The sequence below is a fragment of the Gossypium hirsutum genome, chromosome D08 (assembly GCF_007990345.1).
Source record: "Gossypium hirsutum isolate 1008001.06 chromosome D08, Gossypium_hirsutum_v2.1, whole genome shotgun sequence".
In the NCBI taxonomy this organism is placed as follows: domain Eukaryota; kingdom Viridiplantae; phylum Streptophyta; class Magnoliopsida; order Malvales; family Malvaceae; genus Gossypium; species Gossypium hirsutum.
The window spans coordinates 569,758-589,726 of record NC_053444.1 but is presented as its reverse complement, the minus strand read 5'-3'; the positions used below and the strand labels follow the sequence as shown (position 1 = coordinate 589,726).

The following is a 19,969-nucleotide window of genomic DNA, read 5'->3' as shown; positions in this document are numbered from 1 at the left end:
AAAATCTAGAGAGAATATTGAAATTTAAATTTTAAATTAATTGAAAATTACTTGTAAACTGATTAAGTTAGATTTTCGAGATAAACTTAAAAATTGAGTAAGATTAATATGAGATTTGCAGATCATGTCTTGAGTTTAGTGCCAAAACTCATTTTAGTTCAAATAGATTGATATTAGAGTTTAAGAATGTATCACTATATTTGTAATTCATTCCCCCTTTTCTATTATAATGTAATTATTTATATCGAAAAATATCATCAAAAATCTTATAAACATCATTTCTTTCTGTTCGTTTTAAATTGAATAATTATTTTATACATTGATAAAGAAAATTTTTTAGTTCGCTTTAAATCGAATAATTTCTTTATACATTGATAAAGAAAAATTTTTATTCTTATTTTTGTATGATGACAATTATAGTGAGCATTTCTAAAATGAGAACCAAAATGATCTTAGCCATTAAATCAAAATAAACGGTTCTAAGCTTTAGATTTTGTATTTATCTTACCTTATTAAAATAAAACCAATAACACCCAATCCTTACTTTAAGATTTATTTCTTTTTATTTGTAGAAAAAAATCAGAATGGAAAGCAAAATATTAGGGTTATTAAGATTAATCAATTTGTGTATTAAATATTTGTTTTTTTTTATTGAAAAAATGGGTCAACCATCTTATTCTTAAAAAAAAATAGAATTTTTTATTTGTTGAGTAAAAAGTGAGTACTTGTAATCAACCCAGAAAAAAACCCCAATTTTTTAAAAATGAAATGGTTGACCATTTTCTTCAATCAAGAAAACCAAATACCTAATACCCAACTTGATTAAATTTTTTTATACAAAAGAGAGGTTAACTCTAATCAATATAAAGCGAGATCACACTACATTAGGAATATCATCGCGTAGAGATCGAAGGATTTCATTCGAAGGTTGTATGAATGTAACATTACCCCAAAGTCTTGAGAATGTCAATTTTGCCAAACCATCTAATTTGTTTCTAAAAAAATTAAATTCTTTTTTCAACAGAAGACTTCAATTACACAATGAAAAGATTAGGTGTTGCTGGTTTTATTTTAATAAAATAAGATAAATACAAAATCTAATGCTTTTAACACAATAACCCCATAAATAGGAGGATAATGTTGTTTAATACATTCAAACCCACGTTCTCATACATTAACAACAATACCCATATGAATCAAGGTAAATCTCTTTGTATAGCGTTGATTACTTAATTAAATTTGTTAATTATGTCCTGAATATTTTATGTTTGATTTTAGAAGAAAATACTATAGATAAAGTTTCGAAATTCACAAATTATATAAAAAAATTAAAATAGTCATATATTTCATATTTTATAATATTTATTTTAAATTACACTGCCTATACATCATCAATAATTCAGTAGTGAAAGTATCTTGTACCAGATAAGTATGTAGGATCTATGTACATATTGACAATTAAAATGAATCATCGTCCACCGTTGATCTCGTAATCGGTATAGACCATCTCCCTAGATGCGCAGTGTAGTTTATGCACCGGATAATGCCTCTACCAGTTGGACCGTCCGGGAAATCTACGACACTAATACTCCCTGCATCAAGATGGAATGATCCCAGCCATTCTTCTGTAAGGTTTAGGCAGTGTCCTATCAACGCTATGTGCGCTACGGGGTGAGCTACGGCAACAACAATCTTTTCTTCCTCAGATTCGTCAGATAGTTCGGTGAGCAATGAATGCCAGGCTTGTCCAGATCGCTCCCGTAGTGCTGATGTGACTGTATCGTCTAATCCATTTAACCAACCAGGGAGTAGATATGAAATATCGGTTGTGTCCTGCAGGTATCGTCTATGACATTAAATGATTGAACAGTCGATAATCGAGATTCCTAATTCTTCATTCCGTAAATGGAAATCGAAGTATCGTACCTTTGTCGATGGCTGAAAGATTTCGGCAACATCAAGGTCCGGTATATTCTTCATTTCAACATACCGAGGAACACAATCGGCGCCCAAGCAATCAGCAGCTTCTTGTACCTACAATGTAGAAAGCTTTTCGGAATTACAGAACTCGAAAACTTACTAGCATTGTTTTGTTTGCTGAGTTAAACAAAGAGCTTACTTGGGATATGATAGTTGCTGTTTGAGCACTGGCATTGTTTGGGCTGCTAATTATGGTACTCACCTTCAGATCGAGAAGCAGCTCGGCAGTTTTCTGGGCCTGTTAAGAGCAATGAATCGAGTTCAATAATATGACTCGAGAAAATTAATCGACAAATGCTACTAATCTTATATACCTGTATAACCCCAAGCATGTTCATTTGTTGATCACCTAACTTTGAAACAGTGGCCTGTGGAATAATCGAGTCAGACTATTCATTCGGTACGAACCGAAGGGCAAGCTACCGAGCTATTGTTCGCATACCTCTGAATCTTGTGTTGATCCTTGACAAACGAGTATAATCCGTCTACTGGTCCTTCTTCCCGCAGAGCTCCCGGTAGCAACAGGTGATCCCGGTGTCTGCAACAAATAATAATCAAATAGAACGAGACTGATTGCAGTTGCATAAACAAAAAACACCTCCCGTAAATTCAGAAGTTCAGCTCGTAACCTATTGATCATGATATCAGGGGAGAAGGCAGGGGGAAAGCAAGGGCCTTAGCCCCCTCTAAAATGAGAAAATTTGCTTTAGACTTCAAAATTTATAAAATTTTAAGTTAGTACCGGTAAAATGAGACCAATCCAGTTACATAAGCGAAAAAAACTTCCCGGAAATTCGGAAATTCAGCTCATAACATATTGATCATGATATATACATGTTGAGATCAGAATGCCAAAGGTACCGAGTACTATTTGGTGGCCAACAATATGCATGAAAACAGCTATAGAGTTGCCATTCATCGGTAATTTCGTACTGTACCTGGTTTAAACGATTGAGACAGATAAGCGGAGACCCTCCATCGGGATGTGGGATGAAATCGAGCACACTTACGCCGCAATTGCTCTGAAGTAAAATCCTAAAGTACTCGGTTCCCAATCCTGATACATCAACAAAGGTGAAAACATAAGTAAAAACCGACCGTTCTCTTCGGTTACGTCTACACCAATTTGAACCAACATTCCCTCCCACTCTACGTAACAGATATATGTAACTATTACCAATTGCTGTAGCAACAAGAGCTTGATTAACAGCATTGTGAGCAACCACAAGAACAGATTTGCTTTCATGAGCAAGGATTTTAGTCCAACAATTCCTAGCACGCCCCCATAACTCTCTTACGGGATAATGACCATCGATGTTGAAATTCGCAGCATCGACTTGCCATTGCCGAAAAGCCGGGCCGAACTTGGCTTTCCCTTCATGCTTTAAAAGGCCCTAAAATCCGCCAATAAACTGAGATAAAAAATTATCATCACAAGACATTAAACTTTCCTAACCAAATATTTATATACTTGGTATTATGAGTTTCAATTAACACAAAACACACTTTGATGATTGAAAGCAAAAAAAGAAAAAGAAAAGAAAAAAACATACTTGAAATGAATAAAGATCGATTTCTCTTAAATCAGAGTCTGTTATTATCTCGTCTTCTCGTGTCCCCCATATGATTTCAGCTGTTCTTTTTGACCGAATCAGAGGGCTGAAATATATGAAAGAAAATCAACCCTTTTAAGAGTTCATAAGAAAAGAAATCCTATGATTTGAACTCAACATGCATTAAATCTTTTATACAATTGAATTAACACAGTAATTAATTATCCTGATTTTTACCTATTTACTAATCATACATTTCGTGTTCATATAAAATAAAATTTCATATTTTAATTCTTCAGAAGATTATGATCCTAATTGCCCAAAAATATGTATGAACTTCACTTTTTTCTGCATCCATTTACCATTCTTTTTTTATATTATTTAAAAATAAATTTCAAATAAAATGTAAATATTTAAATTAGATTTTGCTTAAGTATCCCAAGTGACCAAAGAGTTTTACTATGCATTGTAAATTTTAAAATAATTTGTCAACTTTTAAATTAAATAAAAATTATATTATTACTTTAAACAGTACACGAACACTAAATCTAAGGAAACTGAAAAGAAATACCTGGAGAAGCAAATATCAAAGGAATCGTCGATGAGCATTTGGCGGGAAGTCTCAGCCTGAGCTTCACCTTTCTTAGTCAAAACAGAGAAATTAGAGCTCCCTTGGATCCTACCTTCCTCGTTCCACGTGCTCTGCCCGTGTCTAACCAGCACCACTCTCTTCGCTGCTTTTATCGGCGGAAACGGAACCAACGCGCAAAGCTCCGATCTCAGCTTACTATCTTCCGCCGTCGTCGGCGATTTGTCGATCTCTTGGAGGCTCGACGATGACCGAACGGTGAACGGAGTTCGACGCTTTGTAGGGAGATGGTGGTCTCGGCCGTTGAGAAGCAGAGGAGCATTTGCGAGGGATATCATTTTGGATTTATTATTATTTTTAATTATTGGAGAATTTTGGTTTTTATATTACGATTTTCAGTTTTTTTTTTATTGTATGGTTACCGTTGTTTCTATCGAGTTCACGAGCTAAACCGCCACCTAGATTTTTTTTATTAAAGATTAAAAAGAGTTAATATATTATTTGGTATATGAGTTTAGATTAAATGTCCAATTTGGTACTTGAGTTTGGATTTAATATCCGCTTTGGTACTTGATTTTTTTTCAATTTGATACTTGAGTTTTTTTTTGTCTTGGTTAAATACATAAAATTGGCTCCAATGTTCAATATGGTACTTGAGTTTTTTTTGTCTCAATTCGGTCTCGATACTAAATTGAACATTGAAGTCAAACTTAGGTACCAATTTGAGACTAAAAAAAGACATATATACCAAATTGAACATTGAAACCAAATTTATGTACCAAATTGTATATTAAACCAAAAACATAAAGTTAATTTTTCTTAGGTGAATTTCATCAAAGATTCCTCAAACTATCCTTTTAGTTTCAAAATTAATCTTTAAACTTCAGAACATTCTGAATTGAGTCCTCAAAGCATCAATATTTCATCAATCAATTCTTTTGCCAATTTAGTATTAAATGCCAATTCGACTTTGACTTGGAGTATGTTTAAATCATATGGATGAGATTGTAAATCTGAATGTATCTACTATCTAGATAATTTGAATCTGACATATAAAAAAAATAAATAGTTTTTTTTTGTAACCATTAATATTGTTTCAATGTGAACTAATACCGATTTGCATCAGTGTACCAAACAATATGGTGGGTGCAAGATTTTAATATTTTTAATGTAACATTTAAAAATAAAATATAATCATTTACTTAAACTTAATTAATGATTTAAAACTCATATTTGAATATAAATATATTTATATGTATATATTAAAAAATTTTAAAAATTATTAAAAAAAACTCAAAACAATACATCAAAGCACACATATACCAATACGTATCGGTATTAAAATAAAAACAATACATCCATCAATATGATACTAACTACGTTGGTATCAATAGAATTTAAGATTGATAATGTTTAACACGTCATATGCAAATTATTCATTAAATATGTATACACATATATATTGATTTGCAAGTTTTAAATATTATTTATGTCAGATTGAGTTAGCGTTTAACATTCAAGCTAATGATCAGGCTAATAAACAGATCCGATTAATAAAATATTGATGTTTTAAAGACTCAATTAAAATGTTACAAAGTTCTAAGCTTAAAGCCCTATGTTCAGTTCAACAATATTGGTATCTTTAAGATAATGTCGAGCTTTGACCCAAGCTCGAATCTTGGTGCACAAAAAAGTTATTGACAAATAAACCTTAAAGATACGATGAAGCTCAACGATTTTGCATTGATAAAATAGTCTATTGAACATTGAATAGCGTATAACAAGAATATTTATTTCTATAAAAATACATAAATATGTATTTTTTTAAATAAGTTATTATGTAAATATTGGTGAACATAATTAAGTGTAAAATTACATTTTCATAACCCGATAAAATAATAAGATAAAAATATGAAAATTAAAGGAAAAATTGAAAACAAAAACAAACAAATTCCCTTAAACTATAAATAAAATAAATAATTCTCTTTTTTTTTTCAAATTAAATCAAAAACAAAACAAAAGGCTCTCCCATCCGTAGGCCTTTGCCTTGGGAGTTGGGACCTCTCCTCACGTGATGCCCGAATGGTCCTTAGTACTGTTGGCCCATCTTTGGGCAGACAATACATGGACTTGTCTCCCACCACAATGTAAAGTCCAAATTTTTTTTAATATTTATTCGACCCAAATTATTATTTAAATAATAAAATATATTCAATTATTAAATAATTAAAACATATGAATAAAAAATTGAATACGTGTATGTTTATCATATGAATAATGGTCGGATTCAAGTTACTTATACAATAAGAATACAAATATTTACGATCTGATTCATATATTCTAAATATGTTTTATGTTTGTATAGTGGGTACAAATTTTTACGCTTTAATCCATATATATTTTAAATATATTTGGATAGACTTGTAAAAGGCCTATGATCATGGGTGAATCTAGAAGTTCTTTTAGGGGTCAAAATTGAATTGTAAATTTTTTAGAGGTCAAAATATAATTTTATCATGTGTTAGTTTATGATTTCATCATTTTTAAAGGGAACAATTTTTTCTTTTATTTGTCGAGGTGTGTTGATATATTGGATCAACGGATCTGAAGATGGAGGAGATTCTAGTCCAGCAATAGAGAAGAAGAAGTCGATCCCCCCTTGAGATGGAGAAGATTCTGGTCTAGCAGAAGAGAAGAAGAAACCGATTTCCTATTGAGATATCTGTAGAATCTTATTATATAATAAGGGTCGAACCCTAGGTCGGATTCCAGGTCGGGTTATTATTATTATAATCATATAATAAGATGCAATTTTATTATACATTAACTCATAAATTTATCATTTTTGAATGGGCTAAATTACAATATTCCATTTGGGCATTTGGGGGAGGGAGGCAGGACCCTTGCATGCCCTTCTTATATTCACCCCTGCCCATGCAATGGTTAAGCGGATGAATGAGTTAAATGTACGATATCGATATTGATATTGAGTATGTTACCATGCAACCCTTTAAATAGTTGTCAGTACTATCGTCATCAAATAAGGTATTGTGTTTCCCAAGGGAAGGTCCAGAGACGTCCCTCGAAAAAGAGGTGTCTCTAGGGAAGAGTTTACATGGAGGTGTCGAAAGTCGAAAGGGTTGATACGATTGTGTTAAGAGCTACAAATTAGGGGAAATCCACATAATTGGGCCGAGAGCCACAAGAGAAACTATAAAAAGGGAAGAGTTTATGCATAGCAGGATTCGAATCCATGCCTTGGTGGATGCAAGAATTAATTTAGAAGTTGAACCGCAATTTGAAGACTTTTTATGTAATTAACCCTAATATACGGAAGAAGTGAATTGAGTAAAAACAATAAATACGTACACTTACATCAAAAGAAAATATTATTGATATTTAAAGAAAGGAGTTTTTTTTTCTTGAAAGGTTTGTGTTTAAGGTATTTATTATTTTAATAAAATTATTATACGAAATATTTTGTTAGCAAAATCTTTTATGATTTTTATTCTAAATTAGTCCTCAAATTTAAAATCATTCTAATTACATCCTCAAATTACTAACATTAATTCGATCAAATCCTTCTGTTACCAGAATCATTAATTTAACTGTTAATCTAAAATGAAAATTTTAAGAAAAAATTAATATTGTTAAAATGAATTTTGTAAAAATATTAGTTTTGAGGTTTTCAAAGCATTTATGGATGTTTTATTATTCATTTTCTATTTTTCCAGTTTTAGTTTATTATTAGCTTTTACTTTTAAAAGTTATGTTGCAATGTCTTATTTTTTAAAAAAGTTATCATTTTAAATTTAGTTACATAAGATTTGGCATGCCAGGATTGATATAGTCTTGATAGTTTGGGGATGTAATTAGAACGTTCTGAAGTTTGAGGACTAATTTAAAATGATGGTCATAATTTAGGGATATCTGATGCAATTAACTCTAAATATAAAAATCAAATATGAATACAATAAGGTTAAAATATGTCATAAGTCCTTATACTCTTCATAAATTTGAAATTTAGTCCCTATACTTTTCAAATTTCAAAATTCAGGTCCAACTGTTAATATCGTTAAAATTATTTTGTTAAATTCAAGTTCATTACCACGTTAATAATATTTTTATTTCAAAATGTTATACCAACAAAAAAAATTAACGGTATTAATAATTGGACCTAAATTTTGAAATCTAAAAGATTAAATTCTTGGAAATAAAAGGACAAGGACTAAATTTCAAATTTGTAAAGAGTATAAGGAGTTATGAAAAAATTTAACCTTACAATTATGCATTCGTAACTCCAATATTGACACAATTTTTTTTACATATTTGTTTTAATATGAAAAATAAAAAAATAAAAAAAGAGAAGGTGCCAGGGGGTAGGTGTGAGATTTGACCGAACCAACTTGGCAGGCCCTTTTCTTAATATAAATTCCCTTCTCCCCCTTTCTTTCTTCTCAGCTTGACGTTCCCTTCTTCCAAAGAGAACAACAAGCTTTTTTTAATACTAAAATTTTAACGCTTTCCTTTCCTTCGTCTTTCCTTTGCTTTCCTCTGTGTGATTTTTAATAAAAGGGAAACGAGAAGAAAAAATGCAGGCAATTTCTCACGTGCAAAATCTTAATTCGTACCTTATAATTCGCCGGTCGAAGCCTCGGTTTGATAAGCCGGTTCGGTTAGCTGTACCTGTACGTTGTGTGTATCACTCTGATTCGGTTCAATTCCCCAATGGAGTCGGTTCAAGCCGGGTGGATTGGCAAAGCTCGTGTGCTATTTTGTCTAGCAAAGTCTTCTCTCAGGATCAAGATTCCGGTGACAAATCGAACACTTCCTCCGCCTCCGATCACCTGGCGGCGGCTGTTAACGGCCATAAAACTTCCTTGGATCTGAACTTAGTTCCGCTAGATAAGAAGAACAAGCCTCAGCCACCTGCTAAACAGCCTCCACAGAAGCCGTTAACTATTACCGATTTGTCTCCTGCTCCGATGCACGGTTCACAGTTGCGTGTGGCTTATCAAGGAGTTCCCGGTGCTTACTCGGAAGCTGCGGCGGGAAAAGCTTATCCGAATTGTGAAGCTATTCCTTGTGACCAGTTTGAAGTTGCGTTTCAAGCGGTTGAGCTTTGGATTGCTGATCGAGCTGTTTTACCGGTGGAAAATTCACTCGGCGGTTCGATTCATCGGAACTATGATCTTCTCCTCCGTCACCGACTCCATATCGTCGGTGAAGTTCAATTACCTGTCCATCACTGTCTTTTAGCTCTCCCGGGAGTTAGGAAAGAGTATTTGACGCGCGTCATTTCTCATCCACAAGCTCTGTCACAGTGTGAAAACACTGTCACCAAACTCGGCCTCAACGTCACGCGCGAAGCAGTCGATGATACAGCCGGAGCCGCCGAATATATCGCGACAAACAACCTCCGTGACACAGCAGCCATAGCGAGCGCACGCGCCGCCGAACTCTACGGACTCAACGTCCTCGCTGACGGGATCCAAGACGATTCAAGCAATGTCACGCGCTTCGTTATGTTAGCTCGTGATCCGATCATTCCACGCACGGACCGGCCGTTCAAAACGAGCATCGTCTTCGCACACGAAGAAGGAACCAGCGTGCTTTTCAAAGTGTTGTCGGCGTTCGCGTTTAGGAACATCAGTTTGACGAAGATCGAGTCACGGCCACACCGTAACCGGCCGATCCGGTTAGTCGACGACGCCAATGTAGGAACGGCGAAGCATTTCGAATACATGTTTTACGTGGATTTCGAAGCGTCAATGGCGGAGGTCAGAGCTCAAAACGCGTTGGCGGAGGTTCAAGAATTCACCTCTTTCTTGAGGGTATTAGGCAGTTACCCAATGGATATGACGCCTTGGTGCCCATCCAGGGGAAACCCATGAAAATAAAAATTAAGAAAAAAAACAAAATAATATGCCCAAAATATATGTTGAACTTAATTTTTAATTTATTTCTTTTTCTTTTTGTTATTATCATCATCATTTTTAATTCAACAACAACCAAAAATGACATTATTGTTGTTGATATTGTTGGGTAAATATAGTCAATTTAAGTCCTTCCAATGTTTGTTCTTCTCTTTCGTGTTTGAAATGTGAATATCATCTCATCCCCCAACTCTATTCTTCTTCCTTTTCTATTTTGTTTTTAAATCTTGAGTTTGGCCTGATTAGACTCCTAAATAAAGGATAAGTCAGAAGTGAGCAATCAGTTAAAGTCGTATTTTACTGTTATATTGACTTGTGATTTTTATTTAAAAATTTTCATTTTAAGGGCCAAAACGATTGCCTATCTCCCTTTCATATGCCATTATCGATCAGTTTGTTGTATTTTTTATATTTAACTGACTTAACCGTCCATCTTTCTACTATAGACAACCTGATCGACCTAATCAAAATAATTTAACATTTATCAATACTGTCAACTAATCGACTTATTTTCAATTTTTATATTATATATTTAAAGTAATTTAAAATATATATTAAACCGGTTAAGTTAAACGATTCGATTATAAATTTAATAATTGATAACCCACAGATAATTTTATCCTAACCAAGATTAAAATTGATTCAACTATAAAATTAAGTTAATTGGAATCGATTTAAGCGAATTGGTCGATTTTAATAAACTTATACTCCGTCCTTCATTAAGCTTTTCCAATCCTATTTTCTCCATTTAGAAAATTCAAACATAAACTTTTACTTAAAACATTAAACTTCCTATTATTCGATCCAACATGCCTTAAGCTAGTTTAGTTTTATACAATAAAAAAAAAAGTAGTGACAATAAAAAAAATTACCCTATCCAAAGGTCGGATTATTCGTCTAACTCTAAATTAAGATTTAATCCAAATTGGCACGAATTTAAATTGTATTACCGTATTTCCACTCAATATTGTATAATTTATTTTAAACTTAATATAGAATATATATAAATATAAAATATTTTTTTTTAAAAATAAAAACAAGCCACTGAGTCAACGGGTCAAGTTAAGGAAACAAATCATGAAGGAGAATTATGACTGCGTTGAATACAATGTTCAGTCCGTCAACACAATTGAATAAGTATTAACTTATGTTTTGATAAAAAATATTTGAGTATAAAAATAATTTTATGTAAAAAAAATATATTCATTAAAAATTATGTAAAAATTAAATAAAGTTTTGATTAAAATTGTAAATTTGATGGATTAAAATTTAAAATATTTTAAGTTTAAGTCTCATTATATTCGAGATTTTATTTTATTTTAACAGTTTCATTATAAGTTCTGATTATATATATATTTTTTGACACAATGTCTAGAACTACCCATAGTCACTCCCCAACCCATAAATAAGAGAATAATGCGTTTCAGCGCATTCAAACCCGTGTCCTCTTACATTGGTAACAATGTTCATACCAATCGAATTAATATTCAATCGACCATGTGAGATTTTACTAAGTTTATATAAAAAATTAATTTACTTTATAAAAAGTAATATTTTTAAAAAAATAATAATGAGTTTTTAGCCAAGAACAAAGGATGAGTTAGAAAGCAAAGCCTTCAACAAGTGGGTAGGTGAAGGCTTGTCATGGTTAATTTTAAAATGCAATATAAAAAAAATATTTTAAATTTGGTTTAATAAGAAAATCTATAAATTTATGTAAATGGATTAATTGATATAATCACATTAAAATAATAATAATTTTTTTTATATATTTTAAATACTTTTTATTAGGTGGTACCATTTAGCTATTTCTTTGTAAATTAGATTTGCATTACAATTGCATCACAACTAAGGTTTTTAAAATTAGACTGATAATTAAATCGATCAAGTCATCAATTTATCGATCCGATTAAATAAATCATTAAAGATATTCATAAAATATATAAAAAATTGTTTCAACCACCAATTTAGTCGATTCGTACAGATTTGTGAGTCCATCAATCTGATATCGCTCTTCAGACCAATATCTCAATTGGTTCTCAATTTAACTGGTCCGATTCATTATTATACAAATAAACTAATTAATAAAGATGCTTTGGTCCCCTAGATTTGCATTGCATTATGGTATTATTAGACACTAGACTTAACTAATTAATAATGTAGCTTGGTCCCCTTTCCCTTCAATTATTTAGGTAACTTATACCAAACCTAAAATAAAATAAAATTCTAGATCTATATTAATTATTATTGATTGAAAATTTTCTATTTCCAACATAATTAAATAAATTCTTTTCATTTAAAAAATTCTAATGTTATATTATTGTAGAGAGATTCATTTACAGATGTTAGTTTTACACACTTTTATAATCTTTTTACGATTAGTATATTAACAATCAAACAGTTGAATTTATCAATATAATTGCACTTATCATGTATGCAGCTTTTCGAATTAATCTGATACATCGATCTATGTTGGGAATCGACCTGATTAAGCAATAAACAAGTAAAAATAGCGGAATAAATTGAGAATTTGAACACACAAATTTAACGTGGAAAAACTCAACCATGGGTAAAGATAATTTTACTATAATGACAAAAGAACGAAAAATAAAAAAGATGGAGATAAAAACTAAACTCCAAAACCTGAAAATAAAGAATCAGTAGATACAAAATTCTCCAAAAGTGTTATGAGTTCTAAAGGTTGTAAAAAAGCTTATTTATAAGCTAGATTTATAAGTCAAATAATAATAAAATAGTTTAGACTAATCAGAGTTCGACTGAAACAAATAAACAAAATTAAACTGGAAGATTATCTCTCAAATAATCTAGAATATTGTTTATATCAATATGTAGTTAGAAAATTTTAATTTACTCCAAACAACTACTTTAAGGGAAACATATCCAACTAGAGACTGTTTAAGGGATCAAAAAGTAATATAAATAGGTTTTGATCGATATATGTTTTTTTTTTCTGATGCAATACTTAGAACTATACATAGCCCCTCCCTAACCCATAAATAGGAGGATAATGCGTATCAACGCATTCGAACTTAAATCCTCCTACATTGGCACAATACTCATACTAATCGAACTAATACTCAATCGACTTTTTAAATAAAAAACTTATATAAAAACAATACATGGTGATATAATTTAACCTTATTTATGAAAATAAAAACTCAATAAAAGTTAAATCAATTGTGAAATTAATTAAGATAAAATCATACCATAATTTATATATCTATTTTACATAATCTCTGATAAAAGTATTCTTCAAGTTCAAAGTGTAAACAAAACTAAAGAAATTATGTCTTAAAAGGTTTAATTATGCATCAATCTTTGTACTCTTCGATTTTTCGAAATTTAGTGAATTTGCTTTTAAGTTTAAGAATATAGTCCCTCCATTTAATCTATTTTAAAATTTAAAGCACAAGTGATAACAACATTAATGAATTTATGTTAAATTTAAATATGTGGTATTTTAATATTTAATATTTATTTTAAAAGTTGAAATTCAATTAATAAAATATATTATCAGTTGGATTTAGAAAAAGGTAAAAAAATATTTAGTCTTGGAACTTGACAAATTTTCTCAATTTAGTCCCTGAACTTGGATTGTGTTAATGTATGATGATGTGGTATTTTGAGATTGTCTCACACGAAATTTTATGTTGTCACTTTTTTTTAATAAAAATTTTATTTTTATTTTATATATTTTTTTAGATTTTAAATAAATGTGACATAGTCTTAGTGTGTCACATCATCATATTTTAACAAAATACAAATTCAAAGATCAAATTAAATAAATTTGCTAAGCTCCAAAACTACTATGGACAAAAAAATAAAAAATAAAAATCAAGTTTGAAAATTACTAAATGTTGCTTTTTTTTAAAAAAAATTGATAAAAAGACCTCTCTAGTTGCTTTTTATTTTGAATTTAAGCAAATGGGTCCCTCTTAAAAAATCAAAGCAATTTAACCCTTCTCAATTTTGAAAGTGAGCAATTAAGGACGATTAATCAAGACTTTAATGTCTTTCGTAAATTGTACATAATCATGATTGGTATAAAAGCAAATTTAGCCCTCGACGTTTACATTTTTTTTGTCAATTTGGTCTTGATTTTAAAAAATTCAACACATGTACGCAAATGTCGCAGGCTAAATTTGTTAAATCAGGACCAAATTGACAAAATGTGAAAATTTTGAAGGATAAATTTGTTATTATACCAATCAAAATTATGCACAATCAACCGGAAATATTGTTTTTATGATTAATTGTCCTTAGTTGCTAACTTTTGAAATTGATAAGAATTAAATCGCTTCAGTTTTTTAAAAGTAGGCCATTTATTTAACATCAAAATTAAGAGAGATTTGAAAGGTCTTTTTATAACAATAAAAAAACATATTAACAAATGCAGTGGCTCCCTAAAATGAAAATTTTTCATTTAGGCTCTTTATAATTTATAAAAATTTAAATTAATAATGGTAAAATTATATTTTAGTCCTTTCAAAAACGATAAAATCTTGCTTTAATTCTTTAAAAACTATAAACATATACACAATTAAAATGATAAAATCGTAAAAATATATAATTTAATTCTATTGCCACTCAACGAATAGTTGGGTGAAAAGAAGTTTTACTACTATAATAAGGAAATGATAATTGAAAATTGGATTTGGAGTAATTTTTTATTAATAAATATATGGAGGCTAAATCTAGATTAGGTGCTTAATAAAATAATAATAAAATGAAAAAGGGGAAAAAGAAGGTTTGGTGAGGGAAGAGAAGACCATGATGAAAGGAGGAAAATGGGGTGTGTGTGGTAGGTGGAGATGTAGGCTTTGTGGTGGCTTTTAGTTTTAGTGGTTGAAAGCCAGTGACGATCCTCTCCTCTCTCGCTTACGTACGTCGGCATTTCCTCTTGGTCGGCTCTTCCACTCCACAAACTTCCGTTTATATATACATAGGCGAATTTGAGGAAGCAAGCAAGCGCCTTGAAATCCAAAAGACGAAAATTTTCTAAAAAATTTATGTATTCGCCCCTCTATATATACACATTATTAATATCAGGTATATTGTTAATGAAATTTTTTAAGGTTAAACTATGTCATGAGTCTTCGTATTATTCGAAAATTTGAAATTTAGTTTTGTACTTTCATTTACAAGGATTTAGTTCCTTTACTTTTTAAAATTTCGAAATTCAAGTTCAATTGTTAATATTATTAAATATTTTTTTTTGTTAAATTCAATTTCATTATAACATTATTTTTTTAATAACATGGTTACTAAGTTTTTATTATTATTTTCAAAAAGTCAAACCAACAAATTTAACAAAAATAATTAACAATGTTTAATAGTTAGACCTGAATTTTGAAATTTGAAAAGTAGAGGGATTAAATACTTGAAAATGGAATTGCAGTGACTAAATTACAAATATTCAAAAAGCATAGGGATTTATGGCACATTTAACCCTTTTTTATTTCTATAAGCAGGATTTGAATACTATCATTTCTTCTTCTCGAGTCCAAAAATTTCATGACAATTATAAATGATCATGGGCCGAGGCAAAGTGGGTTCAGGTCGGGCTTATTCATGATATTAGTGTATTTTATGCTCAGCCCGACTTGACCAGCAATATGGGCCTAAAGTCCACCCATATTTATAAATGACTATTTGAAGCACGTTTCAGGTTCGTCATATTATTTTTTAGAAATATACTATTTTAATTTAATATTTACTATTTTAGATGAATTTTATTTTATTAAAATTTTAAATTTAAACAACTTTTAACATTTTTAATGTTTGTATTGTATTATTATATATTTAATTTTATGTGATATAAATTACATAATATATAAAGATAAAATAAAAATATATTACACAAGCATAAAACGGGTTGGTTGATTCGGGCTTAGGTCTTGAATGTTGAAGTCCAAGCCCGACTCATATTTTAAACGACGCTACTTTTTAGTCAATCACATTTTTCGAGCCTCGTATTTTTACCCAAACCCTCACATATCTCGGGTGGATCTTCAAACTTGAACGGATAATCGAACGTATCTACTTATAGTGAGCCAAATAATATATATATATATAATATATGTTAAATCTAAAATGTAACACCCCAACATATAGGGGGTTAATTGTAAAAAATGACTAAGTAAAACTCACTAAAAATCTGTAGTTTAGCTACACTTTTCCCAATTCTTTTCTTTATTTTTTAGCAACCTATGATTAAAACCATACTTGAACATATATTAAATTAGAGTAAAAAATAATTAAGAGTGGGTAACAGCCCAAATGGTTAAGCCTTTTCGCTTTCCCAAATTCAAGTTATGTCACTCTCCTCTTTTTTTCCATTTAATTTCGGCAGTATGGATAATTTACAATGCAGCCCCTCCAAATTTTGTTAAGCCTAGCTATTTAATCCATTTTACTAGTCATAGTAGAATTTTGTTTCCCTTTCCAACCTAAAGAGAATTGTATCCCCCTAATCTTTATATTTCCTCCTATTTTCTTTTCTTCCCTTTACATTCCATAATAATTTCCCCATTACTGATAATTATTTCGTTTCCCGAATCAAATCACCCTTCATTCTGTTGTGTTTTTATCGGTTTAGCGAATCGTTGTCAATTTCATCCTAATTTTGGCCAAGAGTTGGTAAGTTCAAATCAAATTCCGGTAATCAATTCCAAATAAATGGATCTTTTACGAATATTGCTGAAATTCCTAGTAATCTTGAAAACCGTTATTAATTCTAGCATAAATATCATTTGAAGGACTCGATTTAGGTACCCTAAACCAGATTCGAACATGAGGAACGTCGCTCAAGACCTCGATGACAGGTGTGTGTTCTTTTACAAGTAAATCGAGACAAATAGTGCCTAGAATTAGGGCCGAACAACCAACCATATGGGCGTATAGACCACCCTTGTGAACCACACGACTCCTTACACGATCATGTTCCCCTGAAACCCTGGGGGGGCCAATTGTATAATTTAACCTAAAATTTTTCTTTGAAATGACGATTTAACATCCACGTCAGCTTACCGTTACATCGTTAACGGCAAATAACGGCTCAGTGACTAGAATGTTACAACACATTAACGTAAGTGACTAAAACGTACATAAATGACTAAAATGTAACCTGAGTGAAACAAAAGTGACTATTTTGATAGTTTACCTTTTTAAAAATTTATTTTATAGATATAAACAAAACTTTTAAAATTTTAAAATAATATGATTTAAATATTTATAATTTTTTACAGCAACAACTTATAAAATAAAATATAAATTTAAAACTCAAATAAAATATAAATTTATAAAATAAAATAAGGTCATTTTCTTGAAAATTTCAACAAATATAATTGAATAAGAATAAAGCACGTGTTTTATTCAAATAAATAAACGTACATATTTTCTAAGCCTCGAAAAATTATTAAAAACATCACATGAAATTAATTTTATATTATTTCTCCCTAATCAAATCTGACATGTCATGTGCAATATTTATTTTTTTAAATGTTGACATTTTTTAATATTAAAAAAGTTAGGTTAATTGATGTTTAATATTAAAAAAGTTAGGTTAATTGATGTTTACATTTTGTTCTCCTTTCTCTTACTGGTCTATTTTCGTATTTATAATGTACAATCTTTTGATGTGAAGTATTAGGGTTAAACAAGCTCCATACATGTTAATACGTACCATTTTCTATGCACTTCGCCACCATGCAGGTAAACTCATCAATGGCGAGCCTAGTAGAGGCCCAAGGGCCCATGACACCCCAAAGTTTAAAACTTTTGCAATTTAGCTCTTTGTAGATATACTACGGTCCTCCCAAAAATATAAGTAGGCCCCTCAAGGTTTAAGATTTTTGCAATTCCCCTCTTTGTATATATACTATAGCCCTCCCAAAAATCGATTGTTTATATGTTTAATCGACCGTTATGTTGGAATATTACTTCTTTTGAACCGACTGTTAGTTTGGCCCTCCAAGATTAACATCCTAACTCTGCCACTGGAACTCATACTTGGGGGACACGTGTTAGTCTTAGGAGAAGGTACGTGTTAACATGCATGAAGCATATTTGATACTAGTACGTCACATCAAAATATCGTACTTTAAAAATACGAAAATAGGCCCTCAAGAGAGAGGAAGACAAACAAATACTCAACATATATACTATTTAAGAATAGAGTTAAATATATCATAGAATTTTGTATGAAAAGATACTTATACTATAACCCACTCACTTACGTACAGTGGTGGAGCCAAGGGGGGCAAGTAGGGACCTCGGCCCCCCTAAAATAGAAAATTTTTCATTTAGATCCTTTATAATTTATAAAAATTTAAATTAGTAATGGTCAAATTACACTTTGGCCCCCCAAAATAATAAAAATTTGATCCAATCTTTTAAAAATTATAAAGATCTAGTCTATTAAAATGGTGAAATTATAATTTTACGATAGTAAAAATATACAATTTAATTCTACCAAAAAAAAATTTCTAGCTCCGCTACTGCTTACTTATATATTTATTTTTTTATTCAAATTATTTAACGTAAATATATTATTAAAAACCAGTCATTTATTACATGGTTAATATCATTTAACATTTCAAGAGATTAATTAATAATTAGATTATGTAAAAAATTATGAAAAATTATATTGTAAAATAAAGATATATATAAAGGGGTGGTAGATTTCTAGAAATAAATTATAGTTTTTTTTTTTTAAAAATTTATATTTAATTTGATAGTCGGTTAATTCATGATATCAATTCCGATTATATATAGAAATTTAAGAGCCAAAATTGAATCATAATATTACTATTTTTAGAAGTCCAAGACCCTTGCGTACAAAAATAAATTTCGATAATTTTTCATGGAGGTCATTGTATTAAGAGTCATATTACATTTTGTTTTATCTAATAAAAAATGGATAAATTAGTCTCTGCACAATAGATCAAAGAGCAAACTGGTCTTTCTATTGAAAACTAATCCTTATACACGTGACATGTCACGTGTCATTGTTCGATTATTTCGTTAGTCAAGCCAATTTTTAACAATACAAAAAGATGAAATTATTAATAGAAATGATCAATTTACTCTTTAATTTAATGTACATGAACTAATTTTCTTATTTTTTAATAGAAAAAATAAAATACAATTTAACTCATAATACAATAATCTTCAGAGGAAAAAATTGTCTCCATTGGCTCTTGACCACAAAACTATGGATATATATATTTTTCCTTTTAGAAACTAAGGTCTCTAAATATTTAATTTTAGTCAAGTAATTAATTATAGACCCACTTTTTTTTTTTATTGGTCAATTTAGTTTTGGACCCCTCTTTGCCTAGCACTTGAGTTGAGTCTCCTTTTCCATGAAATAACATCAACAATTTAATATCCAACAATCATTGTGTGTGTCATGTCAAATTGCAATTAATAAATTTCATGAATCATGTTTGCAGAAGAAAATTCTAGTAAAGTTTCCAAGGTCCTTCATAATTTCCAATTTTTTAGAAATATTTAAAAATGGGTCAATCTAATCAATCAAGGGTGCCTTTTTCTTTTTATTTATTTTCTAAACACCCAAAATTAATATAATGTTATACATTTTTTCATATTAAAAAAAAAATCTTTAAACCAATGTTTTAGACCTACACACGTAACATGGTAAAGGGTTAATATAACCTTTTAATCCCTGACCTTAATAATTAAGTTAACTTTGATATATTTATTTTTGGATCAATTTAGTACTTAAACTTAGCAATTAGGTCCAAATTTGTCTTTGAAATTAGACTTCATAAGGAATTTAATGACAAGACATAATTTTAGAGTGTCACATCATTCCGGACCGAAATGAACTCACTTACCAAGTTCAAATACCAAAATAGACCTAATTA

At 30.2% G+C, this 19,969-nt stretch overlaps 2 protein-coding genes across 2 annotated transcripts; one reads left to right on the top strand and one right to left on the bottom strand.

The window, feature by feature from the left end:
- Nucleotides 1–1,320: 1,320 nt before the first annotated feature.
- Nucleotides 1,321–4,521, bottom strand: LOC107932413 (probable 2-carboxy-D-arabinitol-1-phosphatase). Its single transcript, XM_016864393.2, has 9 exons — nt 4,105–4,521; nt 3,534–3,639; nt 3,158–3,374; nt 2,919–3,037; nt 2,423–2,518; nt 2,295–2,348; nt 2,120–2,218; nt 1,927–2,034; nt 1,321–1,833 (listed from the first exon to the last, which is right to left on the bottom strand). Exons 1-9 carry the CDS (start codon nt 4,458–4,460, stop codon nt 1,459–1,461), a joined length of 1,530 nt encoding a protein of 509 aa, XP_016719882.2. The 5' UTR covers nt 4,461–4,521; the 3' UTR covers nt 1,321–1,458.
- A 3,325-nt stretch (nt 4,522–7,846) lies between these two features.
- On the top strand, nt 7,847–10,248 carry LOC107932497 (arogenate dehydratase/prephenate dehydratase 6, chloroplastic). The gene has a single exon (XM_016864516.2). The coding sequence runs from the start codon at nt 8,715–8,717 to the stop codon at nt 10,014–10,016; it is 1,302 nt and encodes a 433-aa protein (XP_016720005.2). The 5' UTR covers nt 7,847–8,714; the 3' UTR covers nt 10,017–10,248.
- Nucleotides 10,249–19,969: the final 9,721 nt, after the last annotated feature.